Source organism: Salvia miltiorrhiza, chromosome 6 (genome assembly GCF_028751815.1).
Source record: "Salvia miltiorrhiza cultivar Shanhuang (shh) chromosome 6, IMPLAD_Smil_shh, whole genome shotgun sequence".
Classification (NCBI taxonomy): domain Eukaryota; kingdom Viridiplantae; phylum Streptophyta; class Magnoliopsida; order Lamiales; family Lamiaceae; genus Salvia; species Salvia miltiorrhiza.
In genome coordinates, this window is record NC_080392.1 from 15,906,366 (window position 1) to 15,925,493 (window position 19,128).

General features: G+C 44.0%; 1 protein-coding gene and 1 pseudogene across 3 annotated transcripts; one reads left to right on the forward strand and one right to left on the reverse strand.

Moving 5' to 3' along the window:
• The first annotated feature begins 14,155 nt into the window (after positions 1–14,155).
• LOC130990567 (zeatin O-glucosyltransferase-like) lies at positions 14,156–15,613 on the forward strand (annotated as a pseudogene).
• Positions 15,614–15,767: 154 nt separating this feature from the next.
• LOC130990174 (cytokinin dehydrogenase 1-like) lies at positions 15,768–18,040 on the reverse strand. 3 transcript variants are annotated; one of them, XM_057914395.1, is made up of 5 exons: positions 17,184–17,976; positions 16,981–17,108; positions 16,660–16,914; positions 16,328–16,590; positions 15,768–16,261 (listed from the first exon to the last, which is right to left on the reverse strand). In XM_057914395.1, the coding sequence occupies exons 1-5, from the start codon at positions 17,803–17,805 to the stop codon at positions 15,907–15,909; spliced, it is 1,623 nt and encodes a 540-aa protein (XP_057770378.1). In that variant the 5' UTR covers positions 17,806–17,976; the 3' UTR covers positions 15,768–15,906. The 3 variants fall into 3 exon arrangements, with proteins under 3 accessions (XP_057770378.1, XP_057770376.1, XP_057770377.1); XM_057914393.1 differs by having other exon boundaries at positions 16,981–18,040; XM_057914394.1 differs by having other exon boundaries at positions 16,328–16,914; positions 17,184–17,969.
• Between the last annotated feature and the right edge of the window lie 1,088 nt (positions 18,041–19,128).

Sequence of the window (19,128 nt, forward strand, 5' to 3'; positions counted from 1 at the left end):
CTAGACATGCAAATTAGGTAATTCACAAGAAATCTAGCACCGGGAATCATGAATAACAAGTTGGAGGACAAATTGATATCAATAAATCAAGGGTTAATGTACAAATCCACCCCTAAACTAGACACCCTAGAGCGTATACCCCTTATTTTCGACCTTAGCCCAAATACACCCCCAGAGTCCATAAAAAGGGTGCATTTAAACCCAGCGAGTTAACACCGTTATTTCTCCGTTAACTTTTTTTTTAATTTAAGTTATGGATTTCGCCCCTTCAAACTTTTCCGGCCAGCCTTCGTCAGAACCCCAACCTTCACCGCCATTAAAAACACTCTTGGCTGCAGCTCCGGTCTCAACTCCTCCAGCTTTACCTACCATCGTGATAGTTCCACTGGCACATGTGCCAATGAGCTCACTCCCAGTGCCGACACCGACAACTTCCCCCCTCTGTTGTGTCATCATCGCCGTCTCCAAGTAATAAAATTGTGCATTTTGCCATTGAGGGGCGCGCCGGAGTAAAGGGACACGCCAGAGAATTTTCTGTCGTCACTGAGGATGATGTCGGCGGAGAAATCGCAGTCAATTGTGCCGGCGCCAACGGTGGTGAGCCACGGCACGAGGTTGGTCACCGACATCTCGTTGGGGCTGTCGTTGCCAGCTGAGGAGGAGATGAAAATGCCCCTCAAAACGGAGCTGTATGCGCCGATTGCAAATGGATCCAGGTAGTAAGGAGAGGAGATCCCCTCTCCGCCGCCGATTGAGATCGAAATCACGTCGACGCCACTTAGAAAAAAAAAGAATTTAAGTTAACTTGCACGTATACCCCCCCCCACCATTCTCGACCTTGGCTCAAATACATCCTCAGAGTCCATAAAAATGGTGCATTTAAACCCAGCAAGTTAACGGCAAGAAACGACCGTTAATTTGCTGGGTTTAAATGCATCATTTTTATGGACTCTGGGGTTGTATTTGGGCCAAGGTCGAGAATGGGGGGGTATACGCTCTAGGGGTGTTTAGTTTAGGGGTGGATTTGTACCTTAACCCATAAATCAAATATACATATTCAATCAACTATGTGCAAACCCTAGGTTCAGATAAATGAACTAGCCAGACATCATAAAGTCAAGCATGAACATAGTTGAAAAGAAAGCAATAATAAAAACTAAATTATATAAAACCCGGAATGAACGTTGAATGACAGCTTGAATCTTGCAGGAAAATAAACTTAAGCTATGAAATTCTAATTGTAAAATTGAAAAACAAGGAAAAAATGGAGAAAAGAGGTCAAAATATGTGTCTAATAGGTCAATAAAATGACCTATATATAAGCACAAGGGAAAAATACAGTTCAGAGCTCGAATTACACTGAAAAACATACAAAAATAAGGGCAGCCGGATGCGCGGCGGTGGTCGCCGCAGGGGTTGCTGCTGACGCCGAGTTCTCGGCGGGCGCCCCGACAATCGTTGGCGCCTAAACACCGAACACTTCACATTTTTCCTTTCAACCAGCGGCGCTGCTTCACTCCGTTTCTGCATTTTTCGAGCTCTTCGAGCTCGTTTTCTCAATTCTTGCACCAGGAACACTTCAAACTCAATTTTTGGATCTCATTATTCGTGTTTAGCTTCAAAAACACTTAAACCTATAACAATATAGCCAAAACTATACTCAAACGTAATATCACAAAAGAATATACAACTCAAACCAAAAGATATCACAAATAGGCATAATCCTAACACTTTAAGCACTAAAAAACAATGTAAAATGAGTGTTTATCACAATACAATTAAGGGTTAAGTATCAAATACACCCCTAACATAGACAGTACCCCTATCACGTCCAGCCCCCTCTACTAGACATTAGATCAATCAAGCCCCCGATGTCCCAATTTTGGTGCAATTAAGCCCTTCCCCTAACGGCCATTTAACTTCGTTAAGTATTTTTTTTATTCATTAGTGGTGGAACCCACCACCAATTTCGGTGCAATTAAGACCTTCCACCCTTTCTTTTTCGTCAAGCTCACCAGAAAATTAAAATGCTGCAGATATCCATCATAATCTACACCGCTAGTGTTGTTGGGTGATTCGACAGCCCAATGTCTAGTTCACACAGTTGCGCATAACCGCACATTCCATAGACCCAGAAGCTAGGAAATCAGCATCTGTGATAGCATCATCCGCAGTTGAAAGGATTTATATTTATATCAATGCATATCCCCCGCAACATTGCCGCGTGAAACGACACCTGATCCCACACAACCCATAGTTGTTCATGTCTGAGCTCAAGTCTGTGCAGTGGTTCTGGCAGCAGCGCCGTTGTATCTTCGAGCAGTCCACGTTGCAGATTCACAGCCGCCGTTGGCAGCCCTAGAGTCGGGGGTTCTTGATTCTTGTAAGCCATGGCTCGTAGGTGGTGGTGGAGTTTTTATCGATTTCCTTAAGGCTAATTTGTAGTAGGTTTTGGCCTTCTGTAGTTGAAGCATGTAGAAGAAGCGGCACGAGATAAAATAAGATTAGTTACATCGAAGAAGAGGCACGAGATATCGGGACAGGTGAACTTAGCGGCTCAACGGCTGCAACGTTGGGCTCTCGAATCGCCTGGAAACACTTGACCTACCCGACGCTGGCGGGCGAGAATGAGGTGCTCGTCGCCGACATGTCGTCCAATTTCTGCTTCAAACCCGTCGGCATGACCAAATTCGGCATGATCTATGCCGGCGCACAGAAGAAAGTGGGTCCCACACGAATTAAAATAAAAAATTTAAATTAGTTAACGGTGTTAACTTACCGTCTAATGCGGGGGGGATGGGGTAAATTGCTCAACTTACTGGACGTTAAGGTGCGAAGAGGGCCAAACGTTTTCTTAGGGTATTGAACGCGATAGGGGGGTCAATGTTGGGGAAGAAATTAGTATTTTACCCTACAAAAATTGATTATTTTGATTTATTGTTGAACTGCTAGTGAACTCCTAAATAACTTATTTAGTACTTTGCTATATGGAAAAGTATCAATTTAGCCCCTACCATAGACACCACTATGGCGTCTGACACCATATACTCAAGATTCAATAAACCAGACCCCCATATTCCAATTTGTCACGCCCCAATTCTCGAAGGAAGGCACGAATGCCGAAACGTGACTAGGGGTTGGATTTAAGAAGCGGGAAAGAAGGGGGTAATAATAATAATAATAATAATAATAATAATAATAATAATAATAATAATAATAATAATAATAATAATAATAATAATAATAATAATAATAATAATAATAATAATAATACATAGATGACTTAATTAAGTAGCAATAATTTTAATATTATAGTCGGAAAGTTTGGCTCAGTACGCTGGTGGTTTAGAACCAGTCTACAAATACGTGCGGCTAAACAATCGGACATTTAATTACAATTTTAATAAAGCAGTAAATGATGGGGTAACCGAGTCTAGCTAGCCGAAAGGAGTTGACCGACCAGCTCACTCATGAAATTGGCATAGCACAACATGATCATGAGGGCTTTGGTCAAGCGTCCAAGAAGGGCCGACTACATGCACTCTCCATCGAGCGATAAATAAATTATTGCACAATAATAATATCATATATATAATCTTTAACTAGCATTTTACATACTCAGAATATATGACATATTTTTTAAATATAATAGCTAGCTATTTCAACATATTGCAGCCAACCCGCCACAGCTGCTTCCGTCTCCACCATCTTACTAACCTAAAAAGATTGAAAAGATTTGTGGGCTGAGTACTAGTGTACCCAGTGGGTCGTGCATTTTTGAAATAATCATTTTCATATGATAGTCCATGCACATACGTGAATTATAGAAGGTTTTAAAATAAAACATTTAACTTCTATAATCACAAAACATTTTCATTCATCGCGCGCGCCATACCGTAGCACCACTGTTACCCTTATCATTTCATTCGTAGTCCCTGGGCGACCCCTGGGAAGTAATCATTCATTCATTCATCATTAACTAGATGGAACCCCGGGACAAACCCATGTCAGCTACACCATCTAACCGGATTAAGGGCGAACCCAAAATCCTCCTTTCGTCTATAAGGCTCGTGGGGATCAATCTACTACCTTAAGAGTGTGCGCACAACTTTTAATAGGTGTGTGAGACCCATTAAAAGCCACAATTGTTAACACAAGAGCATTAAACAGTGGGAGAATGTGAAAACATTTCATGGACATACCACATTTCAAATAATAACATTAGAGCTTAATAACTCAAATATACTTTGAAAAATATAACCCACCTTAATTATGATGCTCGTTTGTCACTTATTCGTGATTTTCCTCGAGTCAAGCCACTAATGACACACCACAAAATCTCTTCTGTTTTTTATCAAAAGCCTTAATATACTCTACTTTCATGACTGAAACAATACCCAAGTTCACCTATTTATACTATTCCTTAATTAGTGTCAATAGGTACGATGAGTCATACCACTAGGTATAGGTATGCTTAGTTAATCACTTAATATTCAGCCACGTATCTCTTTTTTTTTTTCATGCATGCATTTTCCTTTGCATAGTAATTTAACTATTTATTCTTACATCTCATTTTAATTTATATATATAAGGTAGGTACGTGTGTCTATATATGTAATCAACCTATTTTCATTAGTTAACTATTTATATATATATATATATATGTGTTATACGTCTATACATATATATTTATTTACATATGTACTATTACACATATATATCAACATGGATATTTATTAACTAAAGCTTATTTATTTAGTATAGTTATATATATACGTAGTGTTATATATACATATTTATATAAGAATTTTTTATAAGAATAGGTAATTATATATATATATATATATATATATATATATATATATATATATATATATATATATATGGTGAAGCACGGAATCACCAACACCTAAACTAGAAACTAGAAAGCAATAAACGACACACGGATTTACGTGGTTCGGCCATTAAGACCTACATCCACGGGAGGTTCTTCGTTGGTTTCACTATATTTTAAGAGAGTTACATATTACAAGTGTGTTGCTCCAAAATGAATTGATCCCCCCCTCCTATGCTAATGCTAAACCTACTACTTATAGTTGTGAGAATGAACCCTAAAGGCCTTAGGCCCATGAACTCTAATAGTTGGATTTAGGCCCTTTAATGATCTTGATTTGACCCCTCTACGCTGTCCTTCGTTGGTGAAGCGGGTAACTCCGGCTCTAGCAAGACCAGCTCTGCGCTTTGGCTGCACTGCTGTGCTAATGCTCTGCGCTGCTCTGCTGCGCTGCTTTCGCTGCGCTGCTGCTCTACGCTGCTGTGCTGCACAGCTCTACCGCGCTGCTCTGGTCTGCGCTGGTGGTGTTGCACTTTAGCAAGGCAGCATCTCTGCACTTTGGTCAAGGCTGATTGACTCTTCATATTCATTTATTAGAAAGTCTTTTTAGTTAAACCTGCGCTGGTTAGTTTATATAATAATAACAATAATCATAACAAGGTAAAATAGGCTTGGATTACTAAGCATAGTGCTGATGAGTATTCCAGTCCTCATCAGCTACTCCCCCTAGTCTGGTTGAACCGGGTATCCTTCGTGTTCAACCAGCGAAGTATTGTGAAAGCCAGTGTTGTGCTGTTTTCCTTAATCCATGCAAATCATGAAGAAGAGTTCTAATATTGTAAGAAAGCAAAGATAAGCATTTTCCCCTTGACTTTGGAATTGTAATTCCAAGTTAGATTTCCTTCTTGTGAAATGGCGTGTTTATCTTTTTAATCAAAGTGCTGAAATTTTTCTTTAGAATTTTTGCTAACTCCTCCTCTGATGATTTCGCTGACTCCTCTGATTGGATTTCTCTGATTTTGATATGGTTGATGGTTTCCTTATGACATCTTTGCATTCGTTGACTGGTGTTGCCGTAATTTCTCTGACTCTTCCTTTGGCGAACCCCCTGTGTTTGCCTTTCTTGGGATTTCTCTGGTCCCGTCTTTTGGGGATTTCTATGACTCCGCTTTTTGAGGATTTCGCTGACTCCTCTGGCGAGGATTTCGTTGACTCCTCTGGCGAGGATTTCGCTGACTCCTCTGGCGAGGACTTCGCTGATTCCTCTGGCGAGGATTTCGCTGACTTCTCTGGCGAGGACTTCGCTGATTCCTCTGGCGAGGATTTCGCTGACTCCTCTGGCGAGGACTTCGCTGATTCCTCTGGTGAGGATTTCACTGACTTCTCTGGCGAGGACTTCGCTGATTCCTCTGATGAGGATTTCGCTGACTTCTCTGGCGAGGACTTCGCTGATTCCTCTGGCGAGGATTTCGCTGACTCCTCTGGCGAGGACTTCGCTGATTCCTCTGGCGAGGACTTCGCTGATTCCTCTGGCGAGGATTTCGCTGACTCCTACTTTGAGGATTTCTCTGACTCCTGCTTTGAGGATTTCTCTGACTCCTTTTGGGCCATCCCTTCATTGCTTCCTTTGCTGCTTTCCCTCGCTGCTTCCCTTCATTGTTTCCCTTTGCTGCTTCCCCAGGCTGCTAGCTGGAACACTCTGCGCGGAGCATGGAAGACCCGAGGGGTGCAACCAACTTTCGCGGCTTACGATTGAACAGTAACCCCCTGCACGGAGCATGGAAAACCCTGGGGGTGCAACCAACTTTTGTGGCTTACGGTTGAACAGTAACCCTCTGCGCGGAGTTTGGATGATCCGGGGGGATGTATCCGACTTTCGCGGCTTACGATTAAATAGTGACCTCTGCGCGGCTGGCCGCATGACCCCTCTGCTTAGGTGGCAGCATGATCCCTCTGCTCTGGTGGCAGCATGATCCCTCTGCTCAGGTGGCAGCATGATCCCTCTGCTCTGGTGGCAGCATGATCCCTCTGCTCAGGTGGCAGCATGATCCCTCTGCTCTGGTGGCAGCATGATCCCTCTGCTCTGGTGGCAGCATGATCCCTCTGCTCAAGTGGCAGCATGATCCCTCTACTCTCAAGATGGTACACCCCCACAGAGCGGCCCTCAAGATGGTACAAAGATGGTACACCCCGGCAGAGCGGCCCTCAAGATGGTACACCCCCGCAGAGCGGCCCTCAAGATGGTACAAAAATGGTACACCCCGCAGAGCGGCCCTTAAGATGGTACAAAGATGGTACACCCCCGCAGAGCGGCCCTCAAGATGGTACACCCCTGTCTAACTTTCGCGGCTTACGTTATTCCTGCGCGGAGCATAGACAATCAAAGAACCCTGTCTAAATTTCGCGGCTTACGATATTCCTGCGCGGAGCATAGACAATCAAAGAACCCTGTCTAACTTTCGCGGCTTACGATATTCCTGCGCGGAGCATAGACATTCTGAACTGACAACGGCTCGGACATTCTGCGCTGAAAACTACTGAGATAGCTGAGATAGCTGCACTGAGATAGCTGCGCTGAGGTAGCTGCCCTGAGGTAGCTGAGATAATTGAGATAGCTGCTCTGAGATAGCTGCGCTGAGGTAGCTGCCCTGAGGTAGCTGAGATAACTGAGATAGCTGCTCTGAGATAGCTGAGATAACTAGATAGCTGCGCTGAGATAGCTGCGCAGAGGTAGCTGAGATAAATGTCCTGATTGCGCTGAGAAGACCCAAATTCCACTTAAGGCTTTCCCCTCCGTAGCGTGGCTGAATTGCCACTAAAGCTCATTTTCTGCCAAAGCAGGTTTTCCAGCGTTGTCAACCATTATTGTTGTGCTGTAAATTTTCAGGAAAAATACAGATGGCAACATATATACCCTACTCTCTCCCTCTTAGTAACATGTGCATGATTCAACAAAACATGTTATGTGTATGCTTGTGGTTGGTGTTCCTACTATGGTCTCAAAGTATGTTATCCAAATTATGTTCCAAGCCCTTAGCACATATGCAGAAGGTGTGCAGCTTCGTATACTTAGTCAATTCATATTTCAACCCTAGGCACATATGCAGAAGTTGTGCAGCTTCAAAGACATAATATCAAATTCACAAATCCCTTCAAGAGATAATATAAATCGTGATTTTTCTCAAGTGGTAAAGTATAACATTTCCCAAATCTTACTCATGCTTTCATGCTTCAATAAAATAATCTAAGATCATGTAGTGAGAAATTATAGTTCTGCAAAGTACCTGGATCACCACTAGTTAGTGGGTTACCTTTGTTACATTACGACTTAGACATTCTGCGCTGGAGACTGCTTAGAGATTCTGTGTTGGACACGACTATTATATTCTGCGTTGAGATAATGTAAAGTTCCTGTGTTGAAGACCAGCTTAGATATCCCGCAACGCAGCTTAGTGATTTTTGCAACGCAGTTTGGCGATTCTGCAGTGCAGCTTTAGTAATTTTTCTTGCTTTCATTCCTGCGCAGCTTAATAATTCTTCTTCATCTTGTCATTCCACTAATTCCTCTTTTTCCTTTGCTATTGTATCTTCCTTCGCATGATCAGGAAATATGCATTTGATAAAATATTGAATGTAGCACTGAACACTGAGAGCTTAATACTCAGTGAACTGATGAACTACCCTTCTCCCTCTCTGCGCTGCGTCAGCGCAGTCGATGAGCTGCCCTCTCCTTCCCTGCGCTGCTTCAGCGAGCTGATGAACTACCCCTCTCCCTACCTGCGCTGCATCAGCGCACTGCCACAGCGCAGTGGCGAAGTGAAGTACCCTCTCCCTTGGAAAATTAATTGCTTCAAGGAACAAAGACTACCAGCATATTCCTCCGTTTCGCTGAGAATTCCCAAGCAACGCTGGAACCCGGCGACCTTTTACTGCGCTGAATAATGATGCTGAGTCAACGTGGGAGACTGACAGCCTCTTCCTGCGCTGAATAACGGTGCTGGGTCAGGGTTGGAAACTGACAGCCTATTCCTGTGCAGCCTGTTCCTGCGCTTCTTGTGATACTGGAAAACCTCTTCGTATCAAGACTTTAATAAATTCGAATCTATTTTAAGAGCCTAATCATAACGAAATCAGTCCCAACATCAGTCCCTAACTTAGAGAAATCACTATGAAATCAAAGCAAGATTATATCAAGATGACATGGTCACTTTAGCAAAACACAGCGGGCACCCATTGATTCCAGGATACGTTTGAATAAACAGAGCTAAAGATGTATTCTTGATCCAGTTAACCTCACAAAATCGGATCCTAACAAGTAGACATCGAGCAATGTAAGCAGGCTCACTCCCACAAGAAATCAAGTATAGCAGAGGTTTTTTCCTTACAAATGCATTTTGCACTATGTTCTGCCCTATCTCAGTCAATTGACCCAACAATCAACTATCACAGTAGTAGCAAGTAATTGACTCATCAAGACTTAGTATAGTGAAAATAGATAACTTAGCTTTTGACGAAGGTAGAACAACTGCTCTGTTCAGTCGAGCATGCAGCGGAGCGGCGAACCTCGCCAGCCCTCGGTGGCAGCGGAGGCAGCGATTCTGATAGTGGAACCTAGGGCTCTATTCCTGTCTTTGTTGGGCTCGAGTGAATCTGTTCCAGAGGGCGGTAATTCACCGCGGCACCGATTTTCACCGGATAAAGCGGCGGGGTGGCTTGAATCTATGCGGGAGAATGTTCTGTGGTGTTGAAGAGAGAGGCGAGTCAGGCGAAAGCGTCGTCGACCGGATGAGGTGCCGGCTTCGCCGGAGTTCAGATAAGGAGGTGGCGGCGCTTGTCGGAGTTTGATTGCCAAAATTTACTGGTGATTTGGTCTTAGCCCAAATTCCTCAGAAACTTTCTAAAAATTCCTTGATTGTAGCTGAATCCGCCATTTCTGGAACTGGATTGTGGTTCTTCTGAAACGGCAACAGAGCACCGGATTTCTGCGATTCCCCTAATTCTCAAAAGGCGTAGGTCTTGCAGCCTTCAAACGCCGATGAGGCGGGTAATGATCTCTGCAAAATGAATCTCTACCAGTGATTTGCTGGGAAACACTACAAAAATGAGCAAAACATAAATAATCATCATGATTCGCCATAATTAGTTCGAAATTGCTAAAAGATTCATGAATCAGAAAATTGGGGGTTTTCCCCTATGCCAATAGTCGGCGAGCTAATGGTTGGCTCAGAGGAGGAGAGCTCGGCGCGGCGGTGGTGACTGGTTTCTGCTGCGATTGGGGTCTTCGATCGGAGGTTACAGTCATGGAAGAAGGGCGGCAGCTTCGATCGAAACCTGCGCTGAGCTTGGTGACAGCGGCAGAAGGCTCTTCGGTCGAGAATCCGGCGACTGATTCGATTGAATCGACGAGTCCAAATCCCAATCTGGATGAGGATGAATAAGACCCAAAGCCAGTTTTGGTTGATTCACCATCTGGATCATCAAAGAATATGAACCTAAATCCCAATCTGGACCTGAGCATAAGCCCCCCATTGTCGCCAAAATCGAAGAAATTTGCCGGAAGGAAAAGGAGGAATCTCGCCGGAGATTTCTTGCCCAGAAAAGTGAGAAAGCTTGCCCCAATTTTTTTCCGGATGAACAGTAACCGAATCCCCAATTTTCCAAAAATTTTCGATGAACAGTAATCAGTGATGAACAGTAACTCTCCCAATTTTTGTAAGCTCGTCGGAACTCACGACGTAGCTCCGATCCTTTCCCACAGACAGCGCTAGTTGGTGAAGCACGGAATCACCAACACCTAAAGTAGAAACTAGAAAGCAATAAACGACACACGGATTTACGTGGTTCGGCCATTAAGACCTACATCCACGAGAGGTTCTTCGTTGGTTTCACTATATTTTTAGAGAGTTACATATTACAAGTGTGTTGCTCCAAATTGAATTGATCCCCCCCTCCTATGCTAATGCTAAACCTACTACTTATAGTTGTGAGAATGAACCCTAAAGGCCTTAGGCCCATGAACTCTAATAGTTGGATTTAGGCCCTTTAATGATCTTGATTTGACCCCTCTACGCTGTCCTTCGTTGGTGAAGCGGGTAACTCCGGCTCTAGCAAGACCAGCTCTGCGCTCTGGCTGCGCTGCTGTGCTAATGCTCTGCGCTGCTCTGCTGCGCTGCTTTCGCTGTGCTGCTACTCTACGCTGCTGTGCTGCACAGCTCTACCGCGCTGCTCTGGTCTGGCTGCGCTGCTCTGGTCTGCGCTGGTGGTGTTGCACTTTAGCAAGGCAACATCTCTGCACTTTGGTCAAGGCTGATTGACTCTTCATATTCATTTATTAGCAAGTCTTTTTAGTTAAACCTGCGCTGGTTAGTTTATATAATAATAACAATAATCATAACAAGGTAAAATAGGCTTGGATTACTAAGCATAGTGTTGATGAGTATTCCAGTCCTCATCAATATATAATCCATAAATTCTAAATAGAGTTTTAGGTAAAATATATCTTCTAGTTAGAAAATAAAAATAAAAATGACAATATAATGCAGTTGAGCTCATGTTATGAAAATGCTTAAGGGGATATCAATGCAAATTTCTAAATATAAAGAGAAGTGAGTAACGATATGTTATTCTCAAATCTATATCATTCTAAATTTAAAATAAATCCTAAATTCCTTCAAATATTCTAGAAAATAATCTAATATTATTCTTATGAAAAATCGGGGTGCTACACAATTTGGGTGCAATTAAGCTCCTCCGTCTAACGACGACTTGACGTCGTTAGAGGGATGAGCTTAATTACACCCTAATTGGAACATGGGGGGACTAATGACGTCGTTTGTAAAGAAAATTATTGCACAGCACCTCCACCCTCTTTGTGTCACCGAAATTTAAAATGAGATGGAGCAGATCGGTGGCGACTGCAGTCCCATGCACGACTTTAGGCAACTGCGAAGCCTACTTCTGATTGACAGGGAAGGACTATTCACTGGAAATGTATGGCGTAGCTGTTGGTCTCTGACAAGGCACGCCGCGAGTTCACCACCCTCCGTCATGCCTTCGACAAGTTTAACACTCAGAAAAACTCATTTACAGAAAAAACCTTTCATTTCACTTACTCAAACCAAACAACCCCTCAGTGATTCAATTGGTTAAGTGAAAAAAATGTTATAATCAGTGAAAATTTTGGGTTTAGTTTATCTGCTCGCAAACTCAAAACTCCGCTAATTAACACTAGAAATCCCACCTAACATAAACTCAGATCAATTGAAGTACTCCATTATTATATCAGACTTGCGCAATTCGTTATTTATCTTCAACGCTTCGGGTCACCATTGTCATAGTTTCTTAAGTAGAATCACGCGTAGCTCCAGACCAAATTCAACCAGGTTGAATATCTTGCATCACTTTTATTTGTATATTTGTGTTGATAAGATTCAAGATCTGTTGATTTTGCTTGTATGTGTATGTGTATGAGTGGTTTGTCTTATATTTGGTGATATCTCGGTGATTCCAAATTATGTTGGTTTGTATTATGTTTGCTTGTGTGCGCCGCCGATCTCCTTCCTCTCTTTTTAAATTCCAGCTACGCAGAGAGAGTGGAAGTGAAGTGCATAGTTAAAAAAATAAAATTACAAAACGACGTCATTAGGCCCCCCATGTTCCAATTTGGGTGCAATTAAGCACCTCCTAATGCCGTTAGACGGAGGGGCTTAATTGCTCCTAAATTGGAACATGGGGGCCCAAATTTGCAAATTGCACATGAGCTTCAAAAATAGCCTCAGAATACATCAACTTTTGATTTTATCGTAAACTGCACATGCGTTGACCAACACATTAATCGGTGTTGACGTGGCTCCAGGAATTTGCCGATGTGGACACTCCGGCGTTCAAATGATACGATGTCGTTTTGTAGTTATATTCTACACTCAAAACGACGCCGTTTTGACTGAGTCTAATTAAAAAAAAAAGAAAAAAAAAGAGGGAAACATCTCCAGCGCATCCCTTATCACTCCCAGCCGCTGCACCCCCTGCACACCATCTCCGGCGCCTCCCTTATCACTCCCAACCGCCGCACCCTGCACACTATCACCGCGTTCCACCACCACCGCTCAGACCAGCCGCCAGAGCGTGTCCTACTCGACGCCGCCTCACCTACTCCGTCACCTCATCGATGCCGCCACCCCCCGCCTCACCTACTCCGTCTTCCTCCGCCATGTCGCCTCTCTGTCCGCCTCCCTCAAACCCATCCTCTCCAACAACGCCGCCGCTTTCATCCTCCTCCACCGCCAGGAGCGCCATGGCTGCAGATCCCCAAATTGCGGCCCTCGGCCTCCTAGATCCCCAAATTGCAGCCGTCGCGAGTCTCTCCACTGCCAATACCAAACCCCCTCTGACCTTCTCCGACCCACACACACCACGCAACAACAAACACCAAATCCCAACTCCGCTTCCTCCTCGCCGCCGCCGCCGCCAGATCTGGGGGTTTCCCCCTTTTTACCCCACCGCCACCTCTGCCTTCTCCGACCCACACACACCACGCAAGGATTGTGGCTTAAGATCTGGGGATTTCTTCCCATTTGATATAGATTTTCCCTCACCACTCCTTCGATTTCATCCGGCTCGACACCGATTTTGGAAGGTTGGAGGCGGAGAAGGATGTGGGGGATTTGGGGGTTTTGCAAATTTGGGGATTTGTGTGGTGTTTGTGTCGTGGTGTGGTGGTGGAAGGTGGTGGTTGAGTGGAGGTGGAAGAGGGGAGGCAGGGCCGTAGCTGCCGTGTTAATGTCGGAGAGGCCTTCCTCGCCGGAGAAGCAAGGGGCTGCTGCCGTGTTGATCTAGAAGATGTCGATGAGACATTTGCAAATTTTTTTTTTGAGTAAATTCTTCAAAATATCAAAACGACGTCGTTTTGCCCACGTGGCTTGCCAACGTGTAAAAAAAGCCACTTAATATGCCATGTAATCTCCACATAATCACCGGTCAAACTTATTCCTCGCCGGAAATCTCGCCTTGTGCAAATTACAACAAAATTAAAAGGTGATGTATTCTGAGGTTAATTTTGAAGGTCATGTGCAATTTACAAATTTGGTGATAATTCATGTATTTTTTTACTATTAACCCTAAAATCAAAGTCTCCTATATTGAATCTCGAGACACATGAGATAGAAACATAAAAATCATAGCATGTGATCAAAATTGACTATTAAATTCTACCATTGTTAACTTAAACAAAACACTGGTTTATATACATTTAATAATGTTTTATTCATCTAGATTCACGAGCTTCGTTAAATGACATCAAGAATAATAGATTTCTGCAAAAAAATGGCAAACTATCAAAAGGTGGTGGTGGTGCCTTTTCCGGCACAAGGTCACCTGACGCCGCTCCTCCGCCTCTCCCGCCGCATCTGCGCCCACAACATCCCGGTCCATTACGTAGCCTCCGCCACCCACCTCAGGCAGGCCAGGACCAGACACCCTTCAGCTACCACCAGCAACCTCCATTTCCACAGCTTCCCAACACCTCCATTCCCAAATCTCTCCCCCAACTCAAACTCATCACAAAAGTATCCTTCACATCTCCGGCCAATGATCGCCGCCGTCTTATCCCATTTCCACCACCCCTTCTCCCTTCTCGTAAGCAAGCTCGCATCACAGAATCATATTCAAAGAATCAAAGAGTTGTAGTTATCTTTGATTCTCTGATGGCTTCCATCGTTCAATCCACGCATTCGTTGCCAAACGTCGAATCATACTGTTTCGAGAGCATATTGGCTTTCACTTCGTACTCGACTCATTGGGAGGCCGCCGGAGAGCCGGAGGCGGCCGAGGCGATGAGGGAGCTCCCCTCAACAGAGGGATGCTTCAGCCCGGAATTCAAACAGCTGTTGGATTTGCAGAAAAAGGTTCAAAATTCCCATTTCCACTCTGGGATTATTTACAACTCTAGCAGAGCTGCAGAAGGATTGTTTCTTGATTTACTAGCAAAACTCCAACCGGGAAAACAGTTTGCAGTTGGCCCATTGAACCCGGTTTTTTGTGAAAGAAAACCGGGTTCAGGAAACTATTCCGAGTGCCTGGAGTGGCTCGAAAAACAACCAAGGAATTCTGTAGTGTTTGTGTCTTTTGGGACGACGTCGTCTCTGTCGAATGATGAGATCAAGGAGCTGGCATTTGGGCTAGAAAAAAGCGAGCAGAGGTTTGTTTCTGTTTGTTTATTTTATTTTGTTTTTTAAAAAAGAGGATCAATAATGGTTTCTTACTTCCCCCAGTGGTTACTCAAACCCCCAACCTATTTGGTTGATTGAAAAACGTCTTGGTTACCAGGTTTGTTTGGATGGTGAGAGATGCAGACAGGGGAGATGTGTTTGAAGATGGGGTTAGGAGAGCTGAGCTGCCTAAAGGGTTTGAGGAGAGGGTTAAAGAGAGAGGCATTGTAATGAGAGAATGGGCGCCACAGCTGGAGATCTTGGAGCATGGCGCCACTGGCGGATTCTTGAGCCATTGTGGGTGGAACTCGTGCATGGAGAGTATATCAATGGGGGTGCCTATTGCAGCGTGGCCGATGCACTCGGATCAGCCTAGGACACGAAGGTGCTCAGGATAGGTGTTGAAGTGAGGGACTTGACGCGTAGGCACGAGCTAGTGGAAGAGGCTTTGAGGAGATTGATGGCTTCTGCAGAGGGGGATGAGATGAGAGAGAGGGCAGAGAAGCTTGCTGATTTGGTGAAACAGCAGTCTATGTTGGAAATAGATTCTTTCATTTCTCAAATTAGTAGATAAGATTAGTTCATGTTTCTTTCTTTTTCATAGCCCTAAAAGGGACAAAAGGCTGAGTTCATACAAAAACTTAATTAACCACAGCCATTGATTTGAGTTGTACGTCATTTTGGTTTTGCTTTACCTGTTAGCCATGTTCTTGTCTGAGGCCCTCCAATAAAAGGAAGTAAAATAATGCATAAATGGATTTGGGAAGAAGCAAGTCACATGGGGTCAAGTTTTGTTACATGTGAGAAAAAGCAGCACGTGTGAGAGCAACAGTGATCCCCTCTGGCCTCTTGCCATTATATTTATGATTATGTATGTAAACGTGTTAGAATTGATTTAGAAGTGTTTTTGAAGTTGGGCTTGGGAAAAATCCTCTGGCCCGGAGCCAGGATGGCGAGGGGGTCGTACAACATCTTCCTCCTTAGGAAAACCTCCCATTTACTCCCAAAATGAGCCCTCCACTCGTGTGTGGTGCTGTAATGTGGCAAATACTGTTTGATCCCCAAATTGGAGCCGCCAACAAACTCTACAATCCGTCTGTTCCGAGCTACAATGGCGTCCAGGCCGTCTCTCCCTGTAGACGACGGCACCGCCGAGCTCAGGAACGCCACTAGGTAGAACACTTCCTCCTCAGGAGTCACCAACGACGTCCCGTTTCGCCACCTATATATATACTGCATCACTTAACTTTCCATATATAGGAATACGAAAACTGAATTTCTTCAGTACCTTGATTTGTTGAGAGGGTAGATTAGGACAGGGCCATTGCTTGTATCCTTAACAATGTTGTTGAAAACTTGGTGGGCAAAGCCATGGATGCTGCTCCTCGGCACAAGGAGGTTCAGCCACGGATGCGGCACGTCCCACAGCTGGTTCTCGCGGAGCTTCATCTCCGACACGTGCACCCTGTCGAGGAAGTCCACGTAGGGCACCTCCGACACGAAGAGCGTGGAGCGAATGTAGCTGAGCTCAGCTAAAAGGCTGTCCACTTCCTGCATCACAAAGCGGCGAGTGTGAGCTCGCGGACAAGTCGGGAATGGGAGGGGACCGCAGAATCTCACCGCTTCGACGTCTTCTTTGTTGAAGTACATGGCGAGCTCCAAGCAGAACAAAATCCTTCCCTCCGACCTGAACTCTTGTGCTTGCGCAGCATCTTTGGGATTGAAGGACGATAATCTCCAGTTGTTTAGTAGGCCGCTTCTGTTTATCACCACGAATCCTTCTAAATAGTCCAACCCTTTTCCTGAAGATATCAGACGCTCTTGATCGTTGGTGAATGTGGTGAAATCCGAGTAAAGTGCTCTCATCCATTTAACCTGCCACAAATAATATTTAAACGCAATCGATCACCCTTTGCTAAATTATGTAAGATTTGGTATAACCTTTGTTGGAGCTGGCTCTAGAGCAATTCTGGCCTCTGTCATGATCCCAAATTGCCCTAATCCTCCGAGAACTGCATTGAAGAGATCGGCGTTCTCCTCGTCTGAGCAGCTCACCACATCCCCTCTGCCTGCACAAATTAGTAGAAAAAAGAAATGTTTGAATTTATTTTTTTGTGTTTGTGTTTGTGCATGTGATAATGAACCTGTGACAACACGTAGTCGGTAGACATTATTGATCTGAGGGCCATGCCGGAAAGCCTGGCCGCTGATGCCGGCGTTGGAGAGGGTGCCTCCGACGGTGAGGTGGAGATAATCTGTCCAAGATTTGGGAGTGAGGCCCCTTTTGACGCTCTCATGCAGGATGTTTATCCAGAGCTCGCCCGCGGAGACGTCCACGTACGGGTGCTTCCCGGCCGTGTGGAATGTCATCGCAGGAGACTTGTACGACTCCATGTCCACGACCACGCCCCCGGGCGCCAGGGCCTGCCCCTCGAGGGAGTGGCCGTGGCCCCGGGCCGCCACCGTGAGGTCGGAGCTCAGGCCTTGCTCGAACACGTGTTTGATGATGTGGGCAATGTTGGAGGCGGATTTTGGGTATAGGACTGCCAATGGCATGAGATGGTATCTATTGCCGAAGTCCCTTGATGCATGCTCCATGTTGTTGAAGCTTAGGTTCCCCTCGAAAAGCATCGTTTCCAGCAACGATCGCCGCGTCGGGGTGGCGCAAGGCTCTCTATTGATTGTGATGCTAAGCAACACAACTACTAGTATTTTGAAAACTAGAGGTTTTAGACTAAAGAGTTTGTTAGATTGTGAGATGAACATATCTTTCTCTCTCTCTCTCTCTCTCTCTCTCTCTCTCTATGGTGTTAATAGACTGGTGATCAAGAGAAGGGTGCAAGAGAATATAAAGGGAAGGTCTCTGTAGTATTTTGCCTATCATTTCTTGATGTACTAATTAATGTAACACGAGCCGAAAAATAATGGAGAAGAAATATTCTATCTTTTCCATCCCACTTTACTCACAGTCTAATAGCTTTTTCTGTAGTACCCTCGGCTAGCATGTTAGTACAGTTACACCAACCAACAGATTTTCATTTTAAGCCCTTTTTCTAAAAAACAAAAAATTAATGTCCAAATACATTATAGGAATTCTACGACGACTAAAAATTAATTGGTCGTTATCGGTGGCAATGATCCATCAATTTTAGTGTTGTTTTTAGTCTTGTGTGGCAAGATGCCTGAAAGGTTTGTTTGCGGCGTCCAAGTCTATATATGTTGCTGTCTTCATTTTTTGCCCATAGCATGAGCATGATCAAAGTTATTGCAGTGTTTGTAGTTTGTGTTGGGAGAGTGCAGAAATTTTGGGAGGCCCCTACCAAAATGTATTAAATGTTCTTTCAGATTTGTGATCTGTGGACCTGTGGTGCACAAGCTCAGGTTTTGGTTTTTTTTACCTAGCCTCTCTTGTGTCAATTTTGAGTTTGGCTTTTCCTCAAAAAGTAACTTTTTCAAGTCGGTCATAATACCCTTTTGGAAAGTTCTCACGAGAGTCTCTTATGTATTTAAAGGTGAAAGACAAGATTAAAGTTCTCATCCAGACCTGAAAGATGGGATTTTTAGTGAGATAATACGAATGCATTAGTGATTAATTACTGAATATTCTATATTAATCTATATATTATATGAAACACCAGTTTTTAACGGCAAAAAATTCCCGGCAAAATTTTGACAGTTTCTTTTCCAAAATCAGGCACGTTTGAAAAAACGTGGATTCAGCAGCAATTCAGTTTTTCCCCAAATTCTCCCTCTCCCACACGTTTTCTCACAAATTACTAAAGCAACGATCTGGATTTAGCAAAATCTCCACCGCATTCGTTTTCAGAAATCGTTACCGCAATGAATTCTGCACGAAGACGGGGAAGAAGTCTTCTCGTTTAGAACTTGAAAGATGGGATTTGTTTTGAGACCATAAGGCGAGAAACAATATCATTTGCCTCGAAGTAATCTTTCCAAAGAAGTTAGCTAGAATTTCCTTCGAGGTGGTCATGAGTCTCTCTCTCCGACTTAGATTAGAAATTTAAGAAACGAAATTTGTATCGAGGGAAAATAAAATATAAATTTTCCTCTCAAAAGTAGTAGTAACTT